Raw genomic sequence first — 24,862 nt, forward strand, 5'->3', positions numbered from 1 at the left:
CGTCAGAGTTGTGATTCTTTTGCTGATCAGTATATATGTATCACAATATGAGACTTGTGAAACAACACATTGCTTGGCACCTTGTGAAATGTCACAGATTCCTCAGTACGTACTAGCCGACTATGAATAACAGAATCTCCATGCTTACACATGTTTCTGCAGCACAATATCACTTTTTGGCAATTCGGATAATGCCCTTACATCATGAACACTATTGTTAACACTGATCTTCATTGGTGAACTTCAATGGTAATTGATAAGTGAGGTGAGAAATCTGAGTTGAACCGGTTGTTAGTTAGTTGGTTATAATCAACTAATAGGTCCATTTATTGTTAGTCTGAGTAAGACTGGACAGGTTTGTTTTATTAACTTGGTCAAACCACAAACCTGGCAAACAAGAAAACAGCTGGTTTGAAAAAGTCGAAAGTGACAATTGCCATTACCTACTGTGCCGACTCAACTAGCACCATCAAAATTACGCCATTTGTCATTGCTCAATGGAGACTGTAATAAAATAATCTGACACATGTTCTTATGGTCTTGTCTCTGTATGTCAAAGGGAGGTAACTCTACTGTTGTACATAATGGTTCATTTCAATCGTCTATTCATTTTACTATCTGAACCTTTTTGATGAAAAACGGAAGTCTTTGAATTAACAAGGACGGATTAGGGAATATGATTCAAATGAGTGAGTACTGTTTTATGCCGCTTTTAGCAATGAGATTAATATGAAAAAAGGAGAGAATACAAATTTACTTAACAGAAGTAGAGTATCGCGATATGATTTTTTCATACCTTACACATGACACTAGGCCCTCACCCCATCATTACACCTCTAACAGCCTTCAGATAATCATGGTTTAATATTTGTACCCAATAAAAACCCTTAGCATTCCCTGGCCACATCATACACTTATGACAGCCAAAGGTTCATTCCAACACAATTACCCCAACATAACAGTCCTTGCACTAAGTTTGCTTTGTGTTATGAAGGACATTCCTCATGAAGTGATAACTAGACACCAATAACAAACAAAATATAGTGCTATGTTAACAATGTAAATCTCCTGCATCAAGAGCATGATGCCTAACTCATGCATGTAGGAACGTGTCCAGTAATATATATATATATTGTTATAAACAGCACAGAGACATTCATGCAATACACACTGATTACATAACAGCAGTTGTATATTACATCACATTTGAGGGTAAGGATCATTCAGGGGTTCAAAATGTTTCCTAAAAGCCACATGCCGCTGGGAAACATACATCAACATGATGTTAATGTTTACTGGACTATTTATCAAAAAGTGATAAATAGCAAACAATGATAACTCTACTTTATTATCATTGCAACATTTAATAGCTACATTTGAATAGATATGAAAGGAAATCCAAGTTTATTTGCAGTCTGAAACCGAAAGCAGAAATGATCTAGTAGGCCACAGACAAGTAAGATATCCATGGTTTGATTGCCAAAAGTGATAACTGACTAGTCCTTTGCATTGGGCAATCGGATTTTTGAACCCCTGTCATTGCCGATAAAACCTCCTGTAAGCACTAAATACACAGGCGGGATGTCACAAAACCACATTCTTGTTAGAAGCAGCATGCATACATTAGTAATAAATGTCAGCTCCATCAACTCCAGGTGATGACATAAATATAACTTCATGTTTCCATCTTCACTATGCCTTAAACTAAATATAAGCTGGTCTATCATTCATTCATTCATTCATTCATTCATTCATTCATTCATTCATTCATTCATTCATTCATTCATTCATTCATTCATTCATTCATTCATTCATTCATTCAATCAAAAATATTGTTATAATGGCAAGAATAACAGCAGCTATTAATAATAAAAAAAAGTATTATAAATATTCAGTAAAGTACTGTGACCTGATCACTTATCATCAAATAGCAATAGCATCTCACAAATTTGGACCATACATTTTTAATTCTCAAAATTTAATGGAGAAGATTCTAATTCTTTATTTATCTGGTCATTACCAATCAATATTCAATCTTTGCACATCTCAGACACAGTCATTGCACATCTCAGACAGTCATCCATTGCACACCATACAGAAATTATTTGGAGTATGTCCTCCGAGATACTCCCACTACCTGCTAGTCATCAGGTTTAGTACGCCTTCTGGAGATAAACTCACCCCTGTCTCAGAGCCCTCAGCCTCACTCTCGCTAATGCTGCCATGGTCTGTCTCCTCTCCCCCTGTTGTTCCAGATCAAGACAGATGGAAGTAAAAAGCATGTATAGATGCAAAGAAGACTTTTTAATGACATTACTATGTGTTTATCAGTGTGCAAAATTTGCGCTGAGTCAGTAGTACCTGTCTATTAAAAATTCATCTGGACCACTTAATGTCAAGTTTTAGGTTTTCCTGAAGGCTAGTGAATTTTGCCTCCTTGTCAATAATTATAATTGTCTTTAAATTGAAAAATGAGATCCTATATTTAAGAGAGGATTCAAATAAAGTAATTTGCAGGTGGAAGCCCATGGGAAAACATGAACCAGTTTTGCATTCGCAGTTACTCCAGTGGTAACTCACTGGTCCTGTGGTCTAGAGTGGAGTTTTGAAAGGTTTAAATAGCACTGTCCTCCTTCCCATTTACATGCATAGTCAAAGGATTTTATTTTTCCTTCAATCATTGGATGTCCATCTCAAAGGCACATCACACTTAAAACTCAACTCCCTGGGAATCATACAAACCATGCAGCTACTAGGTGCACCAAGTTTATGAATGTCCATCTGAATAGCGCATCACATTATTGTAGCTTTCCCATCCTTATAAGGTACCCATTCACAGCTGGGTGGATTGGGACACATAGTCACAGTACTTTGCCACCATCTGTTCATTTACCAATGGGTTCATTTAATGCACAGGTGTGTGTACAGTACAGTAAGGGTTGTAACAACACTTAAAGAGTCTTCACACAAAGTTGACCTAAGGATTTTCGACCCGGTCACAGGTGGGCTTGATCCCAGCACCTGAAGCTGTATCACTAACATGGGACCTTAGACAGCTTGCCCCTGACACTCATGATGTCCCCAACCCTGTGTACATAAACATTAGGGTTATATATGATGGAAGAACTACAGAATCCAGCTAAAACTTTTATATCAACCCCTAGTCATTGGACATTTTCCCCTAAAGTTTTGTCCCACATTTAATTCCCCACATGTTACATTATATGTAGCTGATTTCTGGCCTCCCCAACGCCCCCAGTCATGAAATTGTTGGAATACTGCTAATAATGGTGTAAACCTATGCCTGCTCGCTCCCTCTCTCCGTCATTCCCTCACTCACTCAATGGCTTATTGTATTTCAGCAGCATTGTCAAATGCAGTAACATTCTATCGTGATGTGATGTACAGACCTGAGACATCCTCAACAAGGCCAACATTGTCATCCTCCAGGAACCCTGGGCTGCCAATCAACAATGGCAGGTAGCGGGTCACATATGGATCCTGTGCAGAATTTTCACAAATTATTATGGAATCATTCACAACATTAACACTCAGAGAAAAACTGAAAACGATCCAACCCTGCTTCACATACACCACTTAACAAGAGTTATGAAATATGGATACTACATGGATAAGAGAAAGGCAGTCAAAAAATTGTATTACATCCTGGCTGTCTTCCAAATACATCAATTCACATGGTGTGATTGTTTCAGCCTGTCTCACCTTGGCCTCCAGGATGGGATCTGCTCGGTAACCCCCTTCCTCATCCTCTGATTCAGAATCACCAATATTGGTATCCAGTCTCTCAAAGGCCTCATCTATGACATTTGTACCATATTGAAGGGCCTCTGTCACTTTAGGTATCAGCTCTGCTTCACGCTGCTCTCTGGTCTTCTCCTTGAACAGAGCACACATCACAAATACATACACATGGTGCATAGGGTCGGATCCAGCATTTGGGATTAACGGAGATGCTGTGCACCTAAAAATGATGAAATCCATGAATGTTTTCGATGGGGTGGGGGGTCAGTTTGCCTTGATCCACTGGTGTGTACATTAACATAAGACATATACAATTAACAGTGTAATTATGCACAAAAAACCCCATTTTACCATGGTTACTGAGGCCACATATCAGGATTGAATAAGAAATGGGGGTCAAGGTTTATGCACATCTCGTGCATTTATCCTAGACAGTGTCATATATCTACCATCTGTTTGACAGCTATACATCTTTTGTCCACTTTTTATCCAGAAATGCTGACATGATTTGCTAACTGGAACAGGAGACTGATGGTTTCTGAAATGTATACCAACACTAAACTCATATTTCCTTACATCCTTAAAACTAATCTCTGGGGTCCCCTCGTCATCCAGTTTTGAACGCCAAGATAAAATCATGACAATCACTGCTTAGTTCCTACACCTTTGGTATTACCTTGTATGCCAACTGACATTTTCTCAGCAACAAATCAGTTCCACAGAGTATTTTAAGCACATCCTTCTGTCCACAGAACTATTCATCATATTGTAATTAGACTATGACTGCCAGAACGCCAACTAACCTCTTGCTCTGACTTCTTTTCCTCTTCTTGGTCTGCATTGCTAACATCATCGTCATACACTCTCTGCACCAGAAACAACAACATATGCAAAAATCTGTGTACAGGCAATGAGAATGTGGACCAATATGAAAGACAGCATTAAATTGAAGGATAACATCTTTTTGTTTATAATCATGATAAATGATATTTTTTTCATGGCTTCTGTGTTTCTTTTTCCTCAACTGTCGCAAGCATAAGCCAGGTAAGATCATTTAAGCAACAAAGATGTCCTCCATGTCTTCAAGACAGAAGACAAAAACACACAGAACAGATACATAAAATCCAAGCAAATAATAAACAGAAAACATGGATACACACACAGAGGGAAACCATGAGAGATAAACCATGCGCTGAATACTATGTCTGTGACAAACTGGCCTGTCACTGTCAGATTAAACAGCCCAGGGGACACATTTGGCCAACATGTTTCATTTCTGAGAAACCCTGGAGTTCAGGATCACAGTCAAGGCGAACTTCAAACCAGTCGGCAGATCCTTGCAGGGTGAGACAACCCCTCTCTGCACATTGTGGTGCCTTACGTGACAGCCATCAATGTCCTAAACACTTGTATGGCAAATATCTCTACATTTATCAACATATGTATATATTTGTGAACATACATACTATGGATGTGAGGAGAAATTAAGACTACAGATCAGCATAACAGGTAATTTGAAAGCAAAATATCATTCCCACTGTTTTTCTAGCATTACTGAATTAACATAAACTTACATTTTCCACAAACTGAGTATTGGCCAGCATAATGAAGTCATTGAAGACATTGTTGACTCGAACTCCAGTCAGCTGTGGAAGACAGACATTTCAGTATCTTGTTATCAGTTATGTTCATGAAAATGAATTGATTCTGTTTCATTTTTCGTATTCTTTATATGACGCAAATTTAATTGGATGGCATGGTCTGACAGTTGCAATATTGTCATCATATATTTCATCCTGAACATTACAAAACAGTAGCCTTATGTTAACATACTTCTGGCAAACAAATATGGAAGTATATAAGACTTGATGTGAAATGCATCTCTTAAGATGAAAAGCTCAGTTCCAAGTTCAAATGACAATACACACTTAAGTGATGAGCTGATACCTAGTCAGTGTGGAAATGATTTAAAGATGGCATCTGCAGTGATCAGTGGCTGGGTTATTCAGTTTACAGTTTTACAATCTTGCCCAATTACATTTGCAGGTCAAACGAGCATCTAACCAAACCCTTCATTGACAAACTACAGAATAACTTATCTGCGATGAAACCTTGGCAACGCAACTCATGCAGACCTTGCTTCAACATGTTCATTGAAATGGTCTTCAGAGATGAAGGTCTACATAATCACATTCATGTTTTAACTCGGACAGAGTACTAACCTTGGCCTCATGTACAAGGCCATCCACTTCCTTCCCGATCTCGTGTGTTCGAGAGATCACCTTCTGGGAGAACTCCTGCAGGTACTGAAGCAGCTGCAACAGGGAAACAGAATTGGTAAGCTTCCATTCCTTTATCAGAAGTGTATGTGAGACCATCCCCCAAATCACAGGAGGGACGTCACACAAAATCGCTGTAAAAACGTTGTTTATGAAAAGAATTAAACAAACATTGCCACTGTCATTGACAGATGTTCGAGTTATTGAATGGCATGAATGAAAACATAAAAGGAAAAAATTAAATAGTCAAATTTTGAAAGAATGTGCAAAATTTAAGCAAAATTTGACAAAACTTAACAGCAAGTTTCACCTATGTGCATATTTTTCGGACACTTACATTTTGGTGTTATCTGAAAGTTCAATCATCTTAGAATCAGAACATAGAGTCAAAACATACATATGCATGCAGCTTTTGAGGCACATGAACATGTTTATCATGGTTAGAATCAGAGGATATAACCAGTAGAGGACGTAACGTGTACGCGAGACGGTCTCCCGTTACGTGTACAAGTGACTACCTGAGAGGGGGTCACTCATACGCGTGACTGCCTGATCACAGACAGGGAAATTCTGCATGTCACACAAAAACGCGTCTAAAAGTGTTATTTATGAAAATAATTAAACAAAATTTGCTATGGTTGTTGACTGATGGTCACGTTATTGGATGACGTGAATGAAAGCATAAAAAGAGGAAATTAAATTGTCAAAAAATGACAAAAAAGTGCAAAATTTGAGCAAAAATTGACGATATTTAACAGAGAATTTCACCTATGTACATATTTTTCAGAAACTTAAATTTAGTATTTTCTGAAAGCTCATTCATCGTAGATTCATAATATATATGCAGCTTCCGATGCACACCAACGCACACCTGTTTGTTATTGTGTTGAAACATGTTTACTTTCTTCGAAACTGCGCGAACCGTCTCGCGTAGAAGTGACTGGGTTACCGTGTCATTAATGGGAGGTAACTGATGCCTGACTAAATTGCTCAGTCAAAACATCCGTCTTGCGTCTTGGACTGTCCGAAGCATACGTAATTTACATGGCGATATTTTTCTTGCGTTACAACAATGAGGATATAATAAATTATAACAAAATCACGAATAACATTTTTTCATGCGGAATACTCTCTTTGTTGGAAGTATAATCATTGGAAAACACGACCACTTCTACCGATGTAAAAACAGTTTTACGTTTTATGTTTGCTGTTATAGCAGTAGATTTTAGACTTTTGACGGCAATTTTCACCTGTGTGCACATTTCACACAAACATGATCTTTATATTTTCTGAAAGCTTGTTCCATGCAGATTTACCTCGTGTAAGTACTTGTTCGTGTACACGAATGCACATAGGTGTACAATCGCGATGAAACACATCTACTTTCCACCCACCGCTCGGAACAGTCACACAAACGGCCTCACAATTTCATTACGCGTACGAGAGACGCTACCCAGAAGCACGAACAAAAGTAGTCAGGTTTTGACGGCAATTTTCACCTATGTGCACATTTCACACAAACATGATCTTGATATTTTCTGAAAGCTTGTTCCATGCAGATTTACCTCGTATAAGTACTTGTTCGTGTACACTCGCGATGAAACACATCTACTTTCCACCCACCGCTCGGCACAGACACACAAACGGCCTCACGATTTCGTTACGCGTACGAGAGACGCTTCCCAGAAGCACGAACAAAAGTAGTCAGTTTTTGACGGCAATTTTCACCTATGTGCACATTTCACACAAACATGATCTTTGTATTTTCTGAAAGCTTGTTCCATGCAGATTTACCTCGTATAAGTACTTGTTCGTGTACACGAATGCACATAGGTGTACAATCGCGATGAAACACATCTACTTTCCACCCACCGCTCGGCACAGACACACAAACGGCCTCACAATTTCGTTACGCGTACGAGAGACGCTACCCAGAAGCACGAACAAAAGTAGTCAGTTTTTGACGGCAATTTTCACCTATGTGCACATTTCACACAAACATGATCTTTCTATTTTCTGAAAGCTTGTTCCATGCAGATTTACCTCGTATAAGTACTTGTTCGTGTACACGAATGCACATAGGTGTACAATCGCGATGAAACACATCTACTTTCCACCCACCGCTCGGCACAGACACACAAACGGCCTCACAATTTCGTTACGCGTACGAGAGACGCTACCCAGAAGCACGAACAAAAGTAGTCAGTTTTTGACGGCAATTTTCACCTATGTGCACATTTCACACAAACATGATCTTTGTATTTTCTGAAAGCTTGTTCCATGCAGATTTACCTCGTATAAGTACTTGTTCGTGTACACGAACGCACATAGGTGTACAATCACGATGAAACACATCTACTTTCCACCCACCGCTCGGCACAGTCACACAAACGGCCTCACAATTTCATTACGCGTACGAGAGACGCTACCCAGAAGCACGAACAAATGTAGTCAGTTTCTGACGGCAATTTTCACCTATGTGCACATTTCACACAAACATGATCTTTATATTTTCTGAAAGCTTGTTCCATGCAGATTTACCTCGTATAAGTACTTGTTCGTGTACACGAATGCACATAGGTGTACAATCGCGATGAAACACATCTACTTTCCACCCACCGCTCGGCACAGACACACAAACGGCCTCACAATTTCGTTACGCGTACGAGAGACGCTTCCCAGAAGCATGAACAAAAGTAGTCAGTTTTTGACGGCAATTTTCACCTATGTGCACATTTTACACAAACATGATCTTTGTATTTTCTGAAAGCTTGTTCCATGCAGATTTAACTCGTATAAGTACTTGTTCGTGTACACGAATGCACATAGGTGTACAATCGCGATGAAACACATCTACTTTCCACCCACCGCTCGGCACAGACACACAAACGGCCTCACAATTTCGTTACGCGTACGAGAGACGCTTCCCAGAAGCACGAACAAACGTAGTCAGTTTTTGACGGCAATTTTCACCTATGTGCACATTTCACACAAACATGATCTTTCTATTTTCTGAAAGCTTGTTCCATGCAGATTTACCTCGTATAAGTACTTGTTCGTGTACACGAATGCACATAGGTGTACAATCGCGATGAAACACATCTACTTTCCTACTATTGGCCACAGACACACACACCGACCTCACAACATCAACAGACGTTCGAGAGGCAAAAGTAGTCGGTTTTGACGACGATTTTCACATGTGTGCCAGTTTCATAGAAACATTAACTTAACATGTTCTGAAAGCATATTCAATGCAGATTTACACCATACAAGTACTCGTTCATGTACACGAACGCACATAGGTGTGGCATCGCGTTGAAACACATCTACTTTCCTCCCACTGCTCGTCAGACACTCAAACCTTAGTCACAATTTCGTTACGGCTACGAGAGACGCCTTTGGCCACGGGAGCAGACCCGGTGCTCAATATGTTCACTCGCATCAAGTGGTAAGTAACTTCGGAGGACTGCATGACCTTTAATAGTTTAAACAAAATGTATTCTTGAACACACTGCATGCAGGAATTACCACTCATTTCCTTAAGTTTTATGTCATTGTCATCAACACGTAATATTATAGAAATACGATTTCTCGACTTTTAAACAGATGACGTGAATGTGATAAAAAAAGTGTTATTTAGACGGAGATTTATGTATTCATATATATTGTTTCCAGTCTAAGTAAACTTAGCCTCAGTACTTTTCCTTAGGCTCCACTACTGAGTCTAACAAAACCTTATGGGAGGTCGCGTCAGGTAACCTTTGGGACTTACCAATCAGAACACAGCTTTCCAAATCGCGAAAGTGGACATTCGCACACACCTTTTGAACTTTTTATCTCGAAAAGGTTCGTACCCGAACGATTCCGAATGTTATTTAGCGTATGATCGCTTCTGGGTGATTCACATTACAACCATGACAACAGAGTAAACTGTCTCCGAAAACAGTGTTTTGGCAATATTCAAGGGATCTCATCTTGCGGAAATATTAGCCAATGGTAACCATGTCAACAGAAACCCCAAAGCGTATATACCGCAGGTCAAATATCTGTATTTTCTGCGGATTGTTGTTTGTGGAGAGATCTGTGCCCCTTAAGTAGTAGCCGTTGTCTGATTGGTTAAATCTATATAACCGTCTCGCTATTGATTGGACGGTCATAGGTCGCTCAAAGGTTGCCTGATGCGACCTTCTGCTAGGGTTTGTTAAACTCAGTGGTGGAGTGTAAGGAATAACATTGAGACTGAGTTTACTTAGACTGACATTGTTTCAAAGCTGTATTATTACAGCAATAAATCAGTCGAGTCATCCCTGTTACACACGGAAGATGCCACTTCCCAGAGCAGATTTTGCTCACCTACATATCAACTGAATTTTTGTCACAACTGAATAAACATGATTCTGTCTTTTACCAGCTTAACAACACTAAACAAAATAGTTAGCATTTAATTGTGCGTTTTTAAGTTTACCACGGACGATAAAGGCATCGTAAGCAGGAAACTGCACCGTGACTGGCCGTGTCCACAAGACAGCCGTGTCATCTGTCTGCAAATATGCTGTCTCCAAACCCAGTAAATGGGTATCCAGTCTCCTACCTGTATATTCAGGGCTAATCAACTGCAGTCATAAACTATGCCTGACTGCATCCTCTTCATTCCGGCTTAATCATTGCTGGAAAACAGTGTCGTGTGTGATATTGCATAATCTGTGTGAAATATATTTGTGTTTCATTCTGTCAGGGGACAAATACAATTCGCCGTACTGAAGAATTTTGAACATGCACCTGTGTCCGAGAATATATAACTATTTCCATAGTTATACTAAATACATATAAAACATTCAGTGAAAGGTTACGTAATTATGACAAATAATGCAAAACTCCCTGGTATACACATATTTCTTCATTCTGCAGATGATGGCTGAAAAGGCTGTCCAAACCAACATGCTGGACTGTACCTGGGTCTGGTTGTCTTCCCCTGTCCATGCTGTCGTCCAGGAAGGAAACCCTTCCTATTTCACGCATATTCATAGAATATATATTTCTGTGTTGTCCTTTGAATGTATTGTTTTTATCTATGCATACTATTTAAACCATATACCAAAGTAAAAGAGAGGAAAGCCGATGATAGCGTTGACAACGACGCACAGCACTTTCAAGTACTCTTCGAAGATAATCAGTACAAGAATAACTCCTTCATACCAAAACAGAACACTTTGAAAAACACTATAACATTAGGCAATAAAAATCTGTTTATAAGTCGTCCAGTAATGTTATGGACAATATTTTGAGTTTGTAATCATGTGGAACAGTTTTACTCCTTTCTTCATCATGAATATGTCATCTCATTATCACGTGAGCGACCGTTATCACGTGATCAGTTCAATCGGAATGAAGTAAGAAAACGCTATTTTGCCCACCTCCATGCGACTTGAATATTTGTCACCACAAAATAAACATTTCTATGGCCTTTCACAGATTATCAAACACAAACAGGAAACGGAATGCATGTAATTAACATTTAATTACGTGTTTTCAAGCTATCATAAAATATACCTCGGACGACAAAGGCACCGTAAACAGGAAATTACACAATCGCCCCCCGTGTCCACCAGATAGCCGTGTAAACTGTCTGCAAACTCTGAAGTAACGTGCTGTACTGCATCACACCTGTTGCCGGTCTCCACCTGTATATTCAATGATACCCAACTACAGTAATTAACTATGTCTGGCCGCGTTCGGCCTAGTCTTCACTCCAGTGTCACGTGTGTGATACAATAAGTTGCGTAATCCAAATGAAAGTTAATTGTGTTGCATTCGGCCAAAAAGATGAACCAAGACAAGCACAATTCGCCGCACTGATGTATTTCAAATATGTACCTGTGTTTCATAACCATAGTTGTACTACATACATCTCAAACATTCAGTGAAAGCTTCATACATTTTCGTTTTTATAACAAATAATGCAATGTTCCCTGGAATGTGCGTGTCCCCTCATTCTGCCGTTCCCAGTCCAACGCAGCATGCAGGATTGTACACGGGGCTGGTTGTCTTCCACTGGCCATGCTGTCTTCCAGGAACGAAAACCTTTTCTGTTTCAAGCATATACAAAGAATATGTGTAAACAAGAAAGTCCCAGTTTTTACATGAAGTGGATCTGGTAATGTGTGTTGTTAGTTTTGTTGTAGAAAAGGTATGTGTGCAAATACGTATGTATTCGATCTAATTGAAGTTACCTGTATGTGTACAGGGTAAGTGAAACAACAGATTCTTACCTTAATATACTGTGCACACTGATGGGGATGGAGGAATGATGTCTTCCAGGATGAGGGATGTTAAGCAAATCGCCGACATGATGCACAATTCTTCAGAAAATGATGATTTGTAGAGTTAACATGAGCTTACCGAATGCGTAATGTATCCGCCAGGTCATGTGGAGTTTGATCGAAAGAGGGGGCGAAAGATATTACAACCTGCAGGCGGCGTTAAGTTTGCGTATTTAAATGTGTATTTTCGTACTTTTTCCTTTTCGAAATTATGTCACAAAGTGTGATTTCTGTTTTTAAATGCCTTTATCAAATCATGTCAATTTCCGAAGGCATAAATTAGGTTCAAGTTACTTACATGCATTTTCATGATCAACAAGTCATCATTCGCAAGCTGGACCGTACAGAGGAACACCATCCTCAACTTGCAATAAGCAAACACGAGATCACCAGAAACCTTATAACAGTTTGCGTCTAATTAGTTTGTTTTCTTCCCAACTTCTGTCATTTTACACAATGCACATCTATTTACGGTGGTCTTAAAAGAAACATCATTTCTCTTTCAAGAGGTTCAGAAACGTTTGCATTTGGTTCGGTTCCAATGGTGAACACTAGCTAGGACTACAAATCTGTTTGCTATAATCGTATTGGCAATGAAGTATTGCAGATTCATACCCGTGGAGATATTCAGAGAGATATGCATCATAGCCTAATTTTCATACATCAATAACATTTTTTTCAGATGTGTTTACAAAATAGTGTGTATACCGATGAAACTGCATGCTCACTTCCTTCGGATAACACCTCATATACGAGGGGTCCACGCTTCATTTGATTGGGTGAAACAGTTGCGCACGTTTACAGGGACTGTATGTTCTGTAAAACAGCATGCACGGCTAATGCGGGCATAACCTGATATGTACTCTGGAAGATACGATATCGACATGTCAACACCATGAGCTGTAATGAAATATCGAAGCAGGTATTCTAGTATAACACTAATTTTGATCAGTACGAGATGTCAGCTATGGCTGGCACCGCGAGTCCCTTTTTTCAGTGTGCTGTGTGGAGTAATACAATGGACGTACGTCACTTCCGAAAAATATGCAAATGATTTAATAGTTTTCGCAGGATTACTTTTGACGAAGTTGGCAAAGTTTTGATTCATGCAAGATGCGGTAGGGGTCGTATTACTTTCAAAATAGTCTGTAACTTTCTGCAAGATGAATACGTTGACATTTCCACCAGTGATACATTCAAATGAAATAAATCACCTTTTCATGAGCGATGAATTGATTTTTTTGTAATTGGCATGTGTAAACAGCCGACCTTGGGCGTGGTATTCTGCTTTCCCGATGTTTTCACGTGCCGAAAAAATCGAAAAATAGAGAGGTCCAGTATGCATCAACCTAGGATGATTGTAAATATTTTGTCGGACAAACAACTTGTATTTTGCAAGTTGTAATCTGCTAAGTGCAAATGACGAAAGCGTGGCATCCGAGATCGAAAAACCTGTTCATTCACGACTGTCAAGTACCCCACCACCCTTGGGGATTTTACGGGACGCTTTAATTACCCTGCATCGTGTTCGCACCCAATCGAGGTGGTTCCATGGTGATTGAATTAATTAGGGGGAAGCGCTTCAGTTAGTACCGTGGAGCGCACCGTCTCGCGGACAAGAGACGATAGGCCGTCTCGCGTACACGTTACGTCTCGGACTGATAACAAACAGGAAATCCAGAAACAACTTTTGAAATCCAATATGGCCTAATTCACATTTTATGGCATAAAAAGCTGAAGTTCATTCTGCATCTACTAAAACTATCATCAAATTTAGTAAAACTAAATTGATTATGATCAGTTGACATGGTGAAGATGTTTTAAAAAGTACAAGAATGGTAAAATTGAAGAGTAAATCATCTGGAAGGCCAATGAACATTCAAACATCACCATTCATCTTACCCCTGCATCCCCAGCTAGTGACCAGTTGTTGGCCTCCTTTCTCATCTCCCCCACTGTCCACGGTCGCTCCCATGATCGGACCCCACCCTCAGCTGCTGGTACACTTGCTGTCTGTAATATTTCAATTCTTCATTATTGGCATTGTGAAATCAGATCAAGTTAAATCAAGTGTGTAATTTGTCACTTCATTGTGTATTACCAGGGCTCAATTTAGTGCTTTGTTCCTTGTACTGATGCAACCCAATATAACAAAGTGCAGCTTAGTTATTAGTGTAACTTGCAATTGGTGCATCTCAGTTTTTTGAGAAATAAATCAACAAAACATCTAACATCATAAGCATAAATATGTCAGTTCATGTTCGTCTACATTTTCAATAGCTACGGCATCAAAACATTTCTTTTCATAGACGTGTTTTGGAGATGACAGCTTATGTAAACTGGAAATCGCAGTTTCTCTGTACTGCTATGGTTTCCTGGGTATTACAATATGGACATATGTTCATGTTCACTGAATCACTTATCACACTATGTTGCAACAGTTTTCATCTTAGGTTGCACCTGGTGCAAGTAGCTTAAAATCTCTTAAATCATGCCCTGATTACAGGGATTCTGTGGGCAAAGACAGTGTGTGAATTATATTCAACAATATTTAATAATCCTCTGATATAATCCAAGTCTCTCAGTATCCTTACATGGTCATTCAGTACAACAGGAGCTATAACTACCATAAATCTTAATATCATAATTATATTAAAAACCATACCTGGCATTACAATCATACACAAATGACCTTTTTGGTACACATTATCAAAATCCACTACATACTCCTAGGTCACATGTAGATATAGCATCAAAATCAGGTAATATGATACACCCAGCCTATTTAGTCCAAAATATCTTAATTCACAAGCATGTAGAAAGATATTTTTCCTTGTTAACTGATTAGTTTAGATTTTTCATGTCCTCTTGTCAATGCATTATGCATCAATTAACAAGGCTCGATTTAAAGAAATGAAATCACTTTGCATCCGGTGCATCCTTAGGTAGCAACCATGTTGCATCAGACAAAAAAGGTATGAAATCTTGTATAAAATATGAGTTTTGGTAATGATAGTTTAGAACATCATAATAAAGAAATCTGGGATTGATAAGATTAGTTATCTTACTTTCTAAAATTTCATGAACAGGAAGTCCTTCAGTTACTGCTCATACAGTCTTTGGAGTCACTTGATGTTGAACATTAGTTCCTTGGGTTCCACCAGTGCAAGTTACAAAGCATTAAATCAAGCTCTGTCAAAGATGCATGTACAAGGATAGAAATTCAGTTTTCTTAAGGGTGCCACTGAGTCCCTGATAGATCATTCAAGTGTGTCTTTGTTGAACCAATCAAACTTAAAACAATACAGCGATGATGTCATTTTAATTGATTGTTGTTGTTTAATACTTGTTTAGTAAACATCAGCCTGTAATGCTGAATTTCATAAACACTATCAAAACTTGAGGGGCTTCATTTGTCCTGGGCCCATAAACTAACCCACAAACTATGTTATCAACCAAAACAGGATTTCCTGCTATAGCCATTGACATTCAAATGGCCATGCCCATGTTAAGCTTTGAAATGGAGAGTGGCACAGACAAACAGTTTTATGGGGTGAAGAAAATGTTTTGAATAATTTCAAAGTCAAATACATCACATTTTCAGTTAAGTAAATTGATCGTGGCACAGCATGTACAATCCAGGGCATATTGAAAATATTCCATACATTTAACCTGGTCCAAGTTGTTTCATGACTTAATCTGTTAATACCCTTCATGAGCAGCTACAGACATTAAAGGAACACTAAACTCAATTTATTGGTACTCTTTTTATCACTGCATATGAAAGACTTCTGGTTAGTCATAAACGAAACACCATTTTTTTTTTTTTATTTTTTTTTTTTAACCACAAACTTGTGGTTAATTAATACTAAGTGCTTAAAAGTTGCTAAAAAGCCGTCTGCTTTTCTCTCACCCGCAAACCCGTGAAGGTCCCGGGGTAGAACAGGCCTTCAGCAACCCATGCTTGTCATAAAAGGCGACTCAGCTTGTCGTAAGAGGCGACTAACGGGATCGGGTGGTCAGACTCGCTGACTTGGTTGACACATGTCATCGGTTCCCAATTGCGCAGATCGATGCTCATGTTGTTGATCACTGGATTGTCTGGTCCAGACTCGATTATTTACAGACCGCCGCCATATAGCTGGCATATTGCTGAGTGCGGCGTAAAACTAAACTCACTCACTCACTCACTCACTCTCACCCGCAAAAGAAACCGCAGACAGGTTACGTAACTCTGTCGCCAGAGCCCTTCAGTGACGTCATAGAAGGAACGGTTTCCAGTTAAATGTATAGAAAATGTGTAGGAAGCTCGTCATTTTGCTGATTTCTTGACGTCACCAAAGACATGCCGAATTGTTGTGTTGCTGTCAATTGTTCCTCTGGGTCGGGTGATTGTGTCACTATGCACGGATTTCCACCAGACCCCGTACTTTGTGATTAAATTGGTTGTAAGTGTGTGCGAAGCAAGCGTGTGGAAGCCTGTGATATATACTAAATCGGATGGTTCGCCCCCTACCACGCTTCCAGGACAGAAAATGGAGTTTAAGTTTCATTGAGTTTATAAAATTAAGACTGCTTACTACACATTGCTGACCAAAAGGATTTTGCATGGATATAATGCTTTCTTCCTCGGAAACGAGGTTGTGGTGGAAGTGACAATATTATCGTAAGTAACATTATATTGACCCCTTATATTGACCGATTCCAAGAGTGAAATTGTTATGTTATAAGCAATGTCATGTAAAATCCTAATGTCCATCAATAGAGTACATAGTTTACTACTAGTAGAAAGTAATTTTGATTTTGTAAGTCGGTGAAAACAAACTTAAATAGCATTCATCCTCAGACAGGGCGCCGCCATTTTTCAAAATCGTGAAGTCACGGGCTAAAGTCCGTTAGAATTATTGCGATTATCATTTGTTCTCATCAAGTTAGAAAATGAAAACTACTTTTTACTGGTAGTTAAATATACACTTGAATCATGGCCAAAAGGATTTTGCATGACACAACTGTTAACATAAGGACTTCTTCCAAGGAAGCAAGGTGGCAGTTGAAGTGACATTTATATTGCAAGCAATGTTATAATGACCTCCACCTCACTTCCAAGAGTGAAATTGTTATGTTATAAGCAATGTCATGCAAAATCCTATTGTTCATCAATACAATAAATATTTTACTACCAGTAGAAAGTAATTGGCCATTTGTAAGTCGGTGAAAACAAACTTAAATAGCACTCATCCCAAGACAGTGCGCCGCCATTTTTGAAAACCATGAAGTCAAATGCATTTGAATTAATGAGATTATGTATGGTGAGTTAGAAAATCAAAACTACATAAATATGTATTTGAATCATTACCAAAAAGAGTTTGCATGACACAACCTGTAACAAAACCCAAGCGAGGTCAGGGTCAAAGTGAAAATACTGCGAGATAAATTTCTTCACTGGCTAAATTTACTTGGTTTGTAACGTTCACTCACCAGTATGTAGACACTTGTCAATATATGTCTTTATAGTTGGTCTCCTAATCCTAATTACTCTATAATCATACTTGTATGCATTTTGAAACTTAATAAATAAAGCGATCTGCGAATGTATAACAGGAATGTAATATGTAGACATTTCATAATTTGCCTATATGAATCAAAATTCGCACTCACGCCCTATTGTATGTCGTCTGCATCATTACACTTAATGACGAAAGCAATGATTCTGTTGAAAGCTACGACAACTTATTAAAAACAAAAATGCAAAAATTAAAATTAAAGTTCTATGAACAAGTGATGTGTCTTTTAACAGTCTAATATACGAAAACATGATGTATCGTTTCAGGTTTTTCACACTGCTGTATAGTTTCATTGGTTACCCAAGATAGCACACCTGGCAACTAATTGCATAATGTGCGTCATTCTTTTTAAAAAGTTATTTAGTTTGCCAATAATGAGCAATCAATGTACTGGCGGTTAATCCTTTGAAAGAAGGGTGTTGTTTTACATAGACACAGACACGACAGAGTGTATTCAGTATAGATTAGTAAATGTACATACATAAACACTACCTTTTGACGAATCCCCCATTTAAATCCCCATAAAACTAATTAATCAATCGGCGTGTTATCGGGTAATCATTTGATCGATCAAGACACAAGAAATGCCAAATGGGGGCCTTTGTCGGGTAATCTGAGTGACGTTACCACTAATTATACTTGTTATAAATTCATTAACCAAGCATCAAGTGAATGATAACAAATAACGTGTAGGTTTATACCACCTAATACAGATTACTACACCAAGTGATTTTGACAGAATCGTCTATGAAAACAAGGGTTGTAGCTCGAAAACTAGGCAAACCAGAAGACAAAACTAAATGATAGTAGATTGTGAGAACATATAGCTTCCTTTTTTCTCAACAGCTTTCGCGATTTCAGGTATGTGCAAACCTGTAAACGAAATAGTTTAACCCCTGAAATGTAGATGAATACTGTACAGACCCTCATTTCTATACCCACTATTACGTCACGGAGACGCGCCGCTCTGATTGGTTGAAATTTTGTTTGCGGCTGAGAATTGTGCACTGTTGACAAAAAGGTCAATTTAAGGTAATTAAAGATCGAAATGAGCAGTTTTAATGATGGGGTTTCATTCATAACGATGTCAGCAAGTGATTTTGCATTTGTACCCTATTAGAGTACATGTGACCTTTAAAGACATTGGTCCTCTGAATCATTGAATATTGTCGTCACGGAACAAGTAGCCAGTGCCAGACCTATAAAGGGATTGTTCAAAAGGGCCTTTTATCAACATTGGTTGAAATGCAATTCAACACCACTCACAGCAATATTCCAGCTATAAGGTGAGAGTCTGTAATTAATCAAGTCTGGATCAGACAATCTAGTGATCAGCATTATGAGCACTGATCTACATAGGACATTGATAAACAAGACCTAGACATATTAGAGCATTATGCATATGATGACACTGACAATAGCCAACATAAATGTTGAGGAATTATTTCTATATCAGCGTCAGGAGTTTTCGACAATTTATGGAAAAACATACTTATGGTCTTTGATATTTTTTAAAGTTTTGATTTTATTAATCTTGAGTGATAGAGGGTATTCTTCATTTTCACATAAAAGTATCAAGTGTTCTCTCTACATCTGGGGATTTAGTGTTTTCAACAATGAGGCATACTTTTCTCTCTGCACTGCAAGGGGGTGTTGAGATCATGTAGCTATCTGTTCACATATTGTCTCTAGTAGTCGACCAAACTCACTGAATTTTTCGCTTGCTATTTTGGTTTATATAGACAGTTGATTTTGCAAATGAACTGATATTAACGATTAATAATATTGATGTTTGCTTTTTATATAACCTAACTTCCCGATTTCCACTGTCATTAAATCTTGACACGACACAACGAACAACATCCGCCCTATCAAACAAACTGCTTGTACACTATGATCACACAAATACTCCCCCGACAAAGCGAGTGTAACTTGGGCTTAGAATTCAGCTCGCTTTGGGATATGCAGTAGTCTGTATTTTTTATTCTTTAGTTTAGTTATCGACAGTACTTCAGTAAGTTGCACCCTTGACTCAAAAACGATATAAGGGCCTACAGAGTTCATTCATGACACAAAACTCAAGCAATGATTTTATTTTACACACTTGCAATAAGCACACACCATTCAATATGCGTCACGTGCGTAATATTCAATCTCATTATCCGTGACTCTGTTTGGCAATATGACAAGACAGATTACGTGACTCTATGCCACCTCAAGACAACTAGTACACAGATGCGCCATGAGTAAGATGTGACTCTCATCGAGACGTGTACCCAAACTAACGTCACCTCCCCACGCTTCATGTATTTTCACCCTGCAGTGTTTACCTGTGCCGCGGTTCCCTCTGTGTACTCCCCTTCGCCTGTGGGAGGTGCGGGCGGCGCCATTTTGAATTAAGTGTCATGTGATTCTCCATAAACTTCCGGTTTTGTTGTGTTTACGTCAAGTACAAGGTGGCGATGACAGGTTCGAATCGCGTGTTTGCCATTATAAGAAGGATATGATAACCAATAAATAATATCATAACATTGCATACTTGTATTCCTGTATCCATAATTTATAGATATTAATAGAATTTTAAAAAAATATTTCCTTTAGTCTTTTAACACTTTCAAAACACCAGCACACTGGTAAATATATAGAGAATCTCACCCAAGTGTCTACTGATATCAAACATGTCAACACAAGTTGATAAAGTAACAAATATCCGACGTTTGTCGAGGATAATTTTACCTTGATCAACGAGTATTAATATAACTCATATTAGCAGACACAAGGGTGAGATTCTATTTATCAGTTTATCATCCTCAATCATTCTCCATTATTTTTCAGTGAAAGATGTACATCTCTGAACACAGCCCTGCCATTAGATTTGCAATGAAGCGATGTCATAGCATTGTGACGTCATCACGTTCATGAAGTCATTGCATTGTAAAGGGCATTGTGAGAAATCTACCGTCAAAACGATGTCTCCACACATGCGTTATTTCCTGTGGAACACAGTTTTGGATGATAAATATATATATATGATCCATCCCGCGACCTCCACAAAAAATGAAACTCTCTTAACTGGTAGACTAATATGGCAAGCCGTTTTCACATTTATACAGGAATTACAGATATCTTCAATTGTTTTAAAGATATCTACATTATATTTAAAGATATCAATACTGATTTAAAGATATCTGAATAACTGAAGATATCTCTAATCAATTTCACATAACCAAAATATAATTACTGATATCTCAAAATGTTATAGAGATATCAAGATAATATTTCGTGATATCTCTAAATGTTTTAAAGATATCTGCAAAACAATTACGATCATAGTGTACATAATTGTATTCGAAATTAATTCAAGATATCTTGAATGCACCAATGCGCCACATTTTTACAGTCTGTTTCTGATAGTGTTCTACAGTGGCGGTGCGCAATGTTCATTCGAGCTTTCATTTCCGCCGTTTTTTCACTTTAAAAGAACGAAAAACCTTTAGGGGTTTTCATACACTTTTTAGTTTTGTGCGGAACACCAAATTCATTCTTTGAAAAACTTGTGGTTAGTTAATACCGAGAGATTAAAAGTAACCAAAAAGTCGTCTGCTTCCCTCTCGCCGGCTAACGAAACCACAAACAGGTTACGTACATCTGTCGCCGGAACACTGCAGCGAACCGCTGCATGTCATGTAAAGAAGGGCCCGTTTTCGGTTACCTTTACACATGTATATAAAATATGTAACAAGTCCGTAATTTTGCTGTTTTATCGACGTCAACAAAAACATGCAATCATTGCTTTGCCCTCAAGCCAGGGGTCGGGTGACGGTGTCACCATGCACAAATACTAGTATCCATCGGACCCGCAGTTCCTGCTTAATGGGTTGTTTGTGAAGCGAGCGTTGAAGAAGCCCGTGGTATATTTTAAATCCGATAGCTGGACCCTCCCTTGCTTAAAGATAGAAAATGCTGTTAAAGATTTGTTTTGATCACGACAAAAAAAAAACAAAACAAAAAACAAAACAAAAACTAAAAGTACTTACTAGTTGTAGTAAATGCTTAATGACCAAAAGGAGTTTGAAACTCACCTCGCTTTCAAGAGTGAAAATGTTATCGTTTAATCAATGTCCTGCAAAATCCTATAGGACAAAAATTAAATACGTATTTTACTTCCAGTAGAAAGTACTTTCGATTTTGTTAATCGGTGGAAATACACCTTAATGGCATTTATTCTCAGACTGGCGGATGTTAGCCACTGGGCGCTGCTACATTTTTTTTTAAAATCGTGGCGTCACGGGTTAAATTCAATTTGAGAAATTGGGTTTAGACAAACCAGTAAACAAGACAAATTATCCTCGGAAATGTACATGAATTCTACAGTGCCCCACATAGGCATAAATCACGGTGACCGCCCCTCTGATTGGTTGAATGGCGAGACAAAATTTGTCAAAAAGGTCGATTTAAGACATTTAAATGTCGAAATGAGTAGTTTTAATGACGGGTTTCATTTTTGTAACGTGCCAATAAATGATTTATACGATTGTAACACTCCTCTCCTCCCCCCCCGCACACACACACACTATAGAGTATATGTTTATGTTATAATTATATTTGCGATAAAGATTGTCTTTTTCTGACGCACATTTTCATAAGTTCGTTGCATATGTATGTTGATTAGTACACATCTAACCTGATTCCCATTCAAGGTATAAACATATTGATATTTGAGATAAAGCTAATGGATTCCCCAGTTCTAATTGTCTAAACAGCTTTGATTTAAATGAAGTACAAATATTGTCTCACAACCACAGCTCATTAGAACATGGCCCTGTGATTTGGCACACGGGTCTGTGACACTGTGATGTAAACACCCGGTGAGTCTATCCAGAGAAATGTACTTCATGACTGTAATAATAGTTACTACTGAATTGCTTATCATGAATTTAAGTTTGCTTGGATTTTGAAATCTAACTTTGGGGAATAATTGCTAGCATTGCGTGCCGCCAATGCTGAACACATACAGAAATGTCAACAAGTCAGCTCGTTACCGTTGATACAAGAATTGAACGGTTTACCGGCCTATTAATATCTAAATTTGTGGTCATAATATATGATATCTGGGAGTACATCCATACCAATGTTTTAGTCAAAACCCCACGGGAAATATTTCTAGAACGTCACGAGAAAATACGAGGGATAGTTGGAGACGAGAATTATCTGAAGAGGGTTGTGGTGACTTTTTACGTCGCATTGACATTATTTCGACCATATAGCGACGAATCTGGGTAGGATGTACAAAAGCGGTGTTCTCGGCCACGATGCAGGATCATGTCTTGACAGTACAGGACCGCTTCTCGGCTCTCGGCGTGTGCGAGGTGCACATGCATGGTCACCCGCCATTTTCCGAACCGGAAGTATTTAACGGATATGTAGCCAGAAGTATTTGAAGATATCTTGAAATTGTTTCTATTCAAGATATCTTTAATTAATTTCAAGATATCTCTCTTGCAATTAAACACATCTTCAATTCGATTCGAGATATCTTTAAAGCAATTTTAGATATCAGTAATCCCTTAATATATTTTCTCTATTTGAGATATGTTTAATTAATTTCAAGTTATCTCTAATCCAATGCTAGATATCATTATGTATTTTTAAGATATCATGAATATGATTCGACATATCCTTAATTCAATTCGCGATATCTTTAATTTCATTGGAGATATCAATAATTATCTCAATTCGAGATATCTTCAATTCAGTTCAAGATATCTTCAATTCAAGATATCTTCAATTCAGTTTAAGATATCTTTAAAACAATTCAAGATATCTTTAATACCTTAATAAATGTGAAAACGGCTTGCCATAGATTTACCCAAATCACACACACTGTGTTCTCAGTGCTGTGAAAGCCGTGGTTGCTCAGTGGATTAGATCTTTGGTGGATTCGGATCACGGGTGGGACCTGAAATTGTTCTGGAATCTGTTCTTAAATGAGAAAGTGTAATTCCAATTTAACATATATAACATGTTTCACATGGCCACTTTCTAAATGACACTGTGTATTCATTCTTTTCAAACAGAATTAATAACAGAAATAGTTTGTAGATGGGGAATTAGTTTCAATGATATTGCACTTAAGCATAGTGATAAGTAGATATATATTCAGAAGCGCCCCCACGAGGCAATGGAGACCAAGCTCATGACGCCAAGGGACACAACAAGTGCATTCTCAACGCCGAATGAATGCGCCATGTCCACTGTTGTGTTGCGGGAACATAGTTCGGTAAGTCATGTCGACTGTTGTGTTGCTTGTGATAGTTAAGTAGGCCACGTCGTAGTTTTCCTACATTTTATAGTTCAGAAGGCCATATCGACTATTGTGCCACATTTACATAGTCCAGTAGGCAATGTCGACTGTTGTGTTGCATGTTATAGTTAAGTAGGCCACGTCGATTGTTTTCCAACATTTTATAGTTCAGAAGGCCATATCGACTATTGTGCCATATTTACATAGTCCAGTAGGCCATGTCGACTGTTGTGCTACATTTACACAGTTTAGTGACCCGTGAAGGTCCCGGGGTAGAATAGGCCTTCAGCAACCCATGCTTGCCATAAAAAGCGACTATGCTTGTCGTAAGAGGCGACTAACGGGATCGGGTGGTCAGACTCGCTGACTTGGTTGACACATGTCATCGGTTCCCAATTGTGCAGATCGATGCTCATGTTGTTGGTCACTGGATTGTCTGGTCCACACTCGATTATTTACAGACCGCCGCCATATAGCTGGAATATTGCTGAGTGCGGCGTAAAACCAAACATATCACTCACTACATAGTTTAGTAGGCTATGCCGACTGTAGTCCTACTTGTACATAGTTCGGTAGGTCATATGCCGACTGTAGTCCTACTTGTACATAGTTCAGTAGGTCATATGCCGA

The 24,862-nt window shown here is 38.5% G+C and overlaps 1 protein-coding gene across 7 annotated transcripts in view; it reads right to left on the minus strand.

Annotated features, from left to right (window-relative positions):
- LOC137278521 (WASH complex subunit 2C-like) overlaps window positions 1-20,345 on the minus strand; it is a 64,751-nt gene extending 44,406 nt beyond the window's left edge. For 6 of the 7 annotated variants that reach the window (XM_067810903.1, XM_067810905.1, XM_067810901.1 and 3 more), the window contains exons 1-8: window positions 20,259-20,345; window positions 14,267-14,377; window positions 5,985-6,077; window positions 5,337-5,408; window positions 4,566-4,628; window positions 3,724-3,897; window positions 3,411-3,501; window positions 2,182-2,243 (exon numbers count right to left, since the gene is read on the minus strand). In XM_067810903.1, the coding sequence (XP_067667004.1) occupies window positions 2,182-2,243; window positions 3,411-3,501; window positions 3,724-3,897; window positions 4,566-4,628; window positions 5,337-5,408; window positions 5,985-6,077; window positions 14,267-14,377; window positions 20,259-20,318 (726 nt within the window). In that variant the 5' untranslated portion in view covers window positions 20,319-20,345. The remainder of the gene's footprint in view (window positions 1-2,181; window positions 2,244-3,410; window positions 3,502-3,723; window positions 3,898-4,565; window positions 4,629-5,336; window positions 5,409-5,984; window positions 6,078-14,266; window positions 14,378-20,258) is intronic. The other variant, XM_067810906.1, reaches the window with a different exon arrangement.
- Window positions 20,346-24,862: the final 4,517 nt, after the last annotated feature.

This window comes from Haliotis asinina, chromosome 3, assembly GCF_037392515.1.
Source record: "Haliotis asinina isolate JCU_RB_2024 chromosome 3, JCU_Hal_asi_v2, whole genome shotgun sequence".
In the NCBI taxonomy this organism is placed as follows: domain Eukaryota; kingdom Metazoa; phylum Mollusca; class Gastropoda; order Lepetellida; family Haliotidae; genus Haliotis; species Haliotis asinina.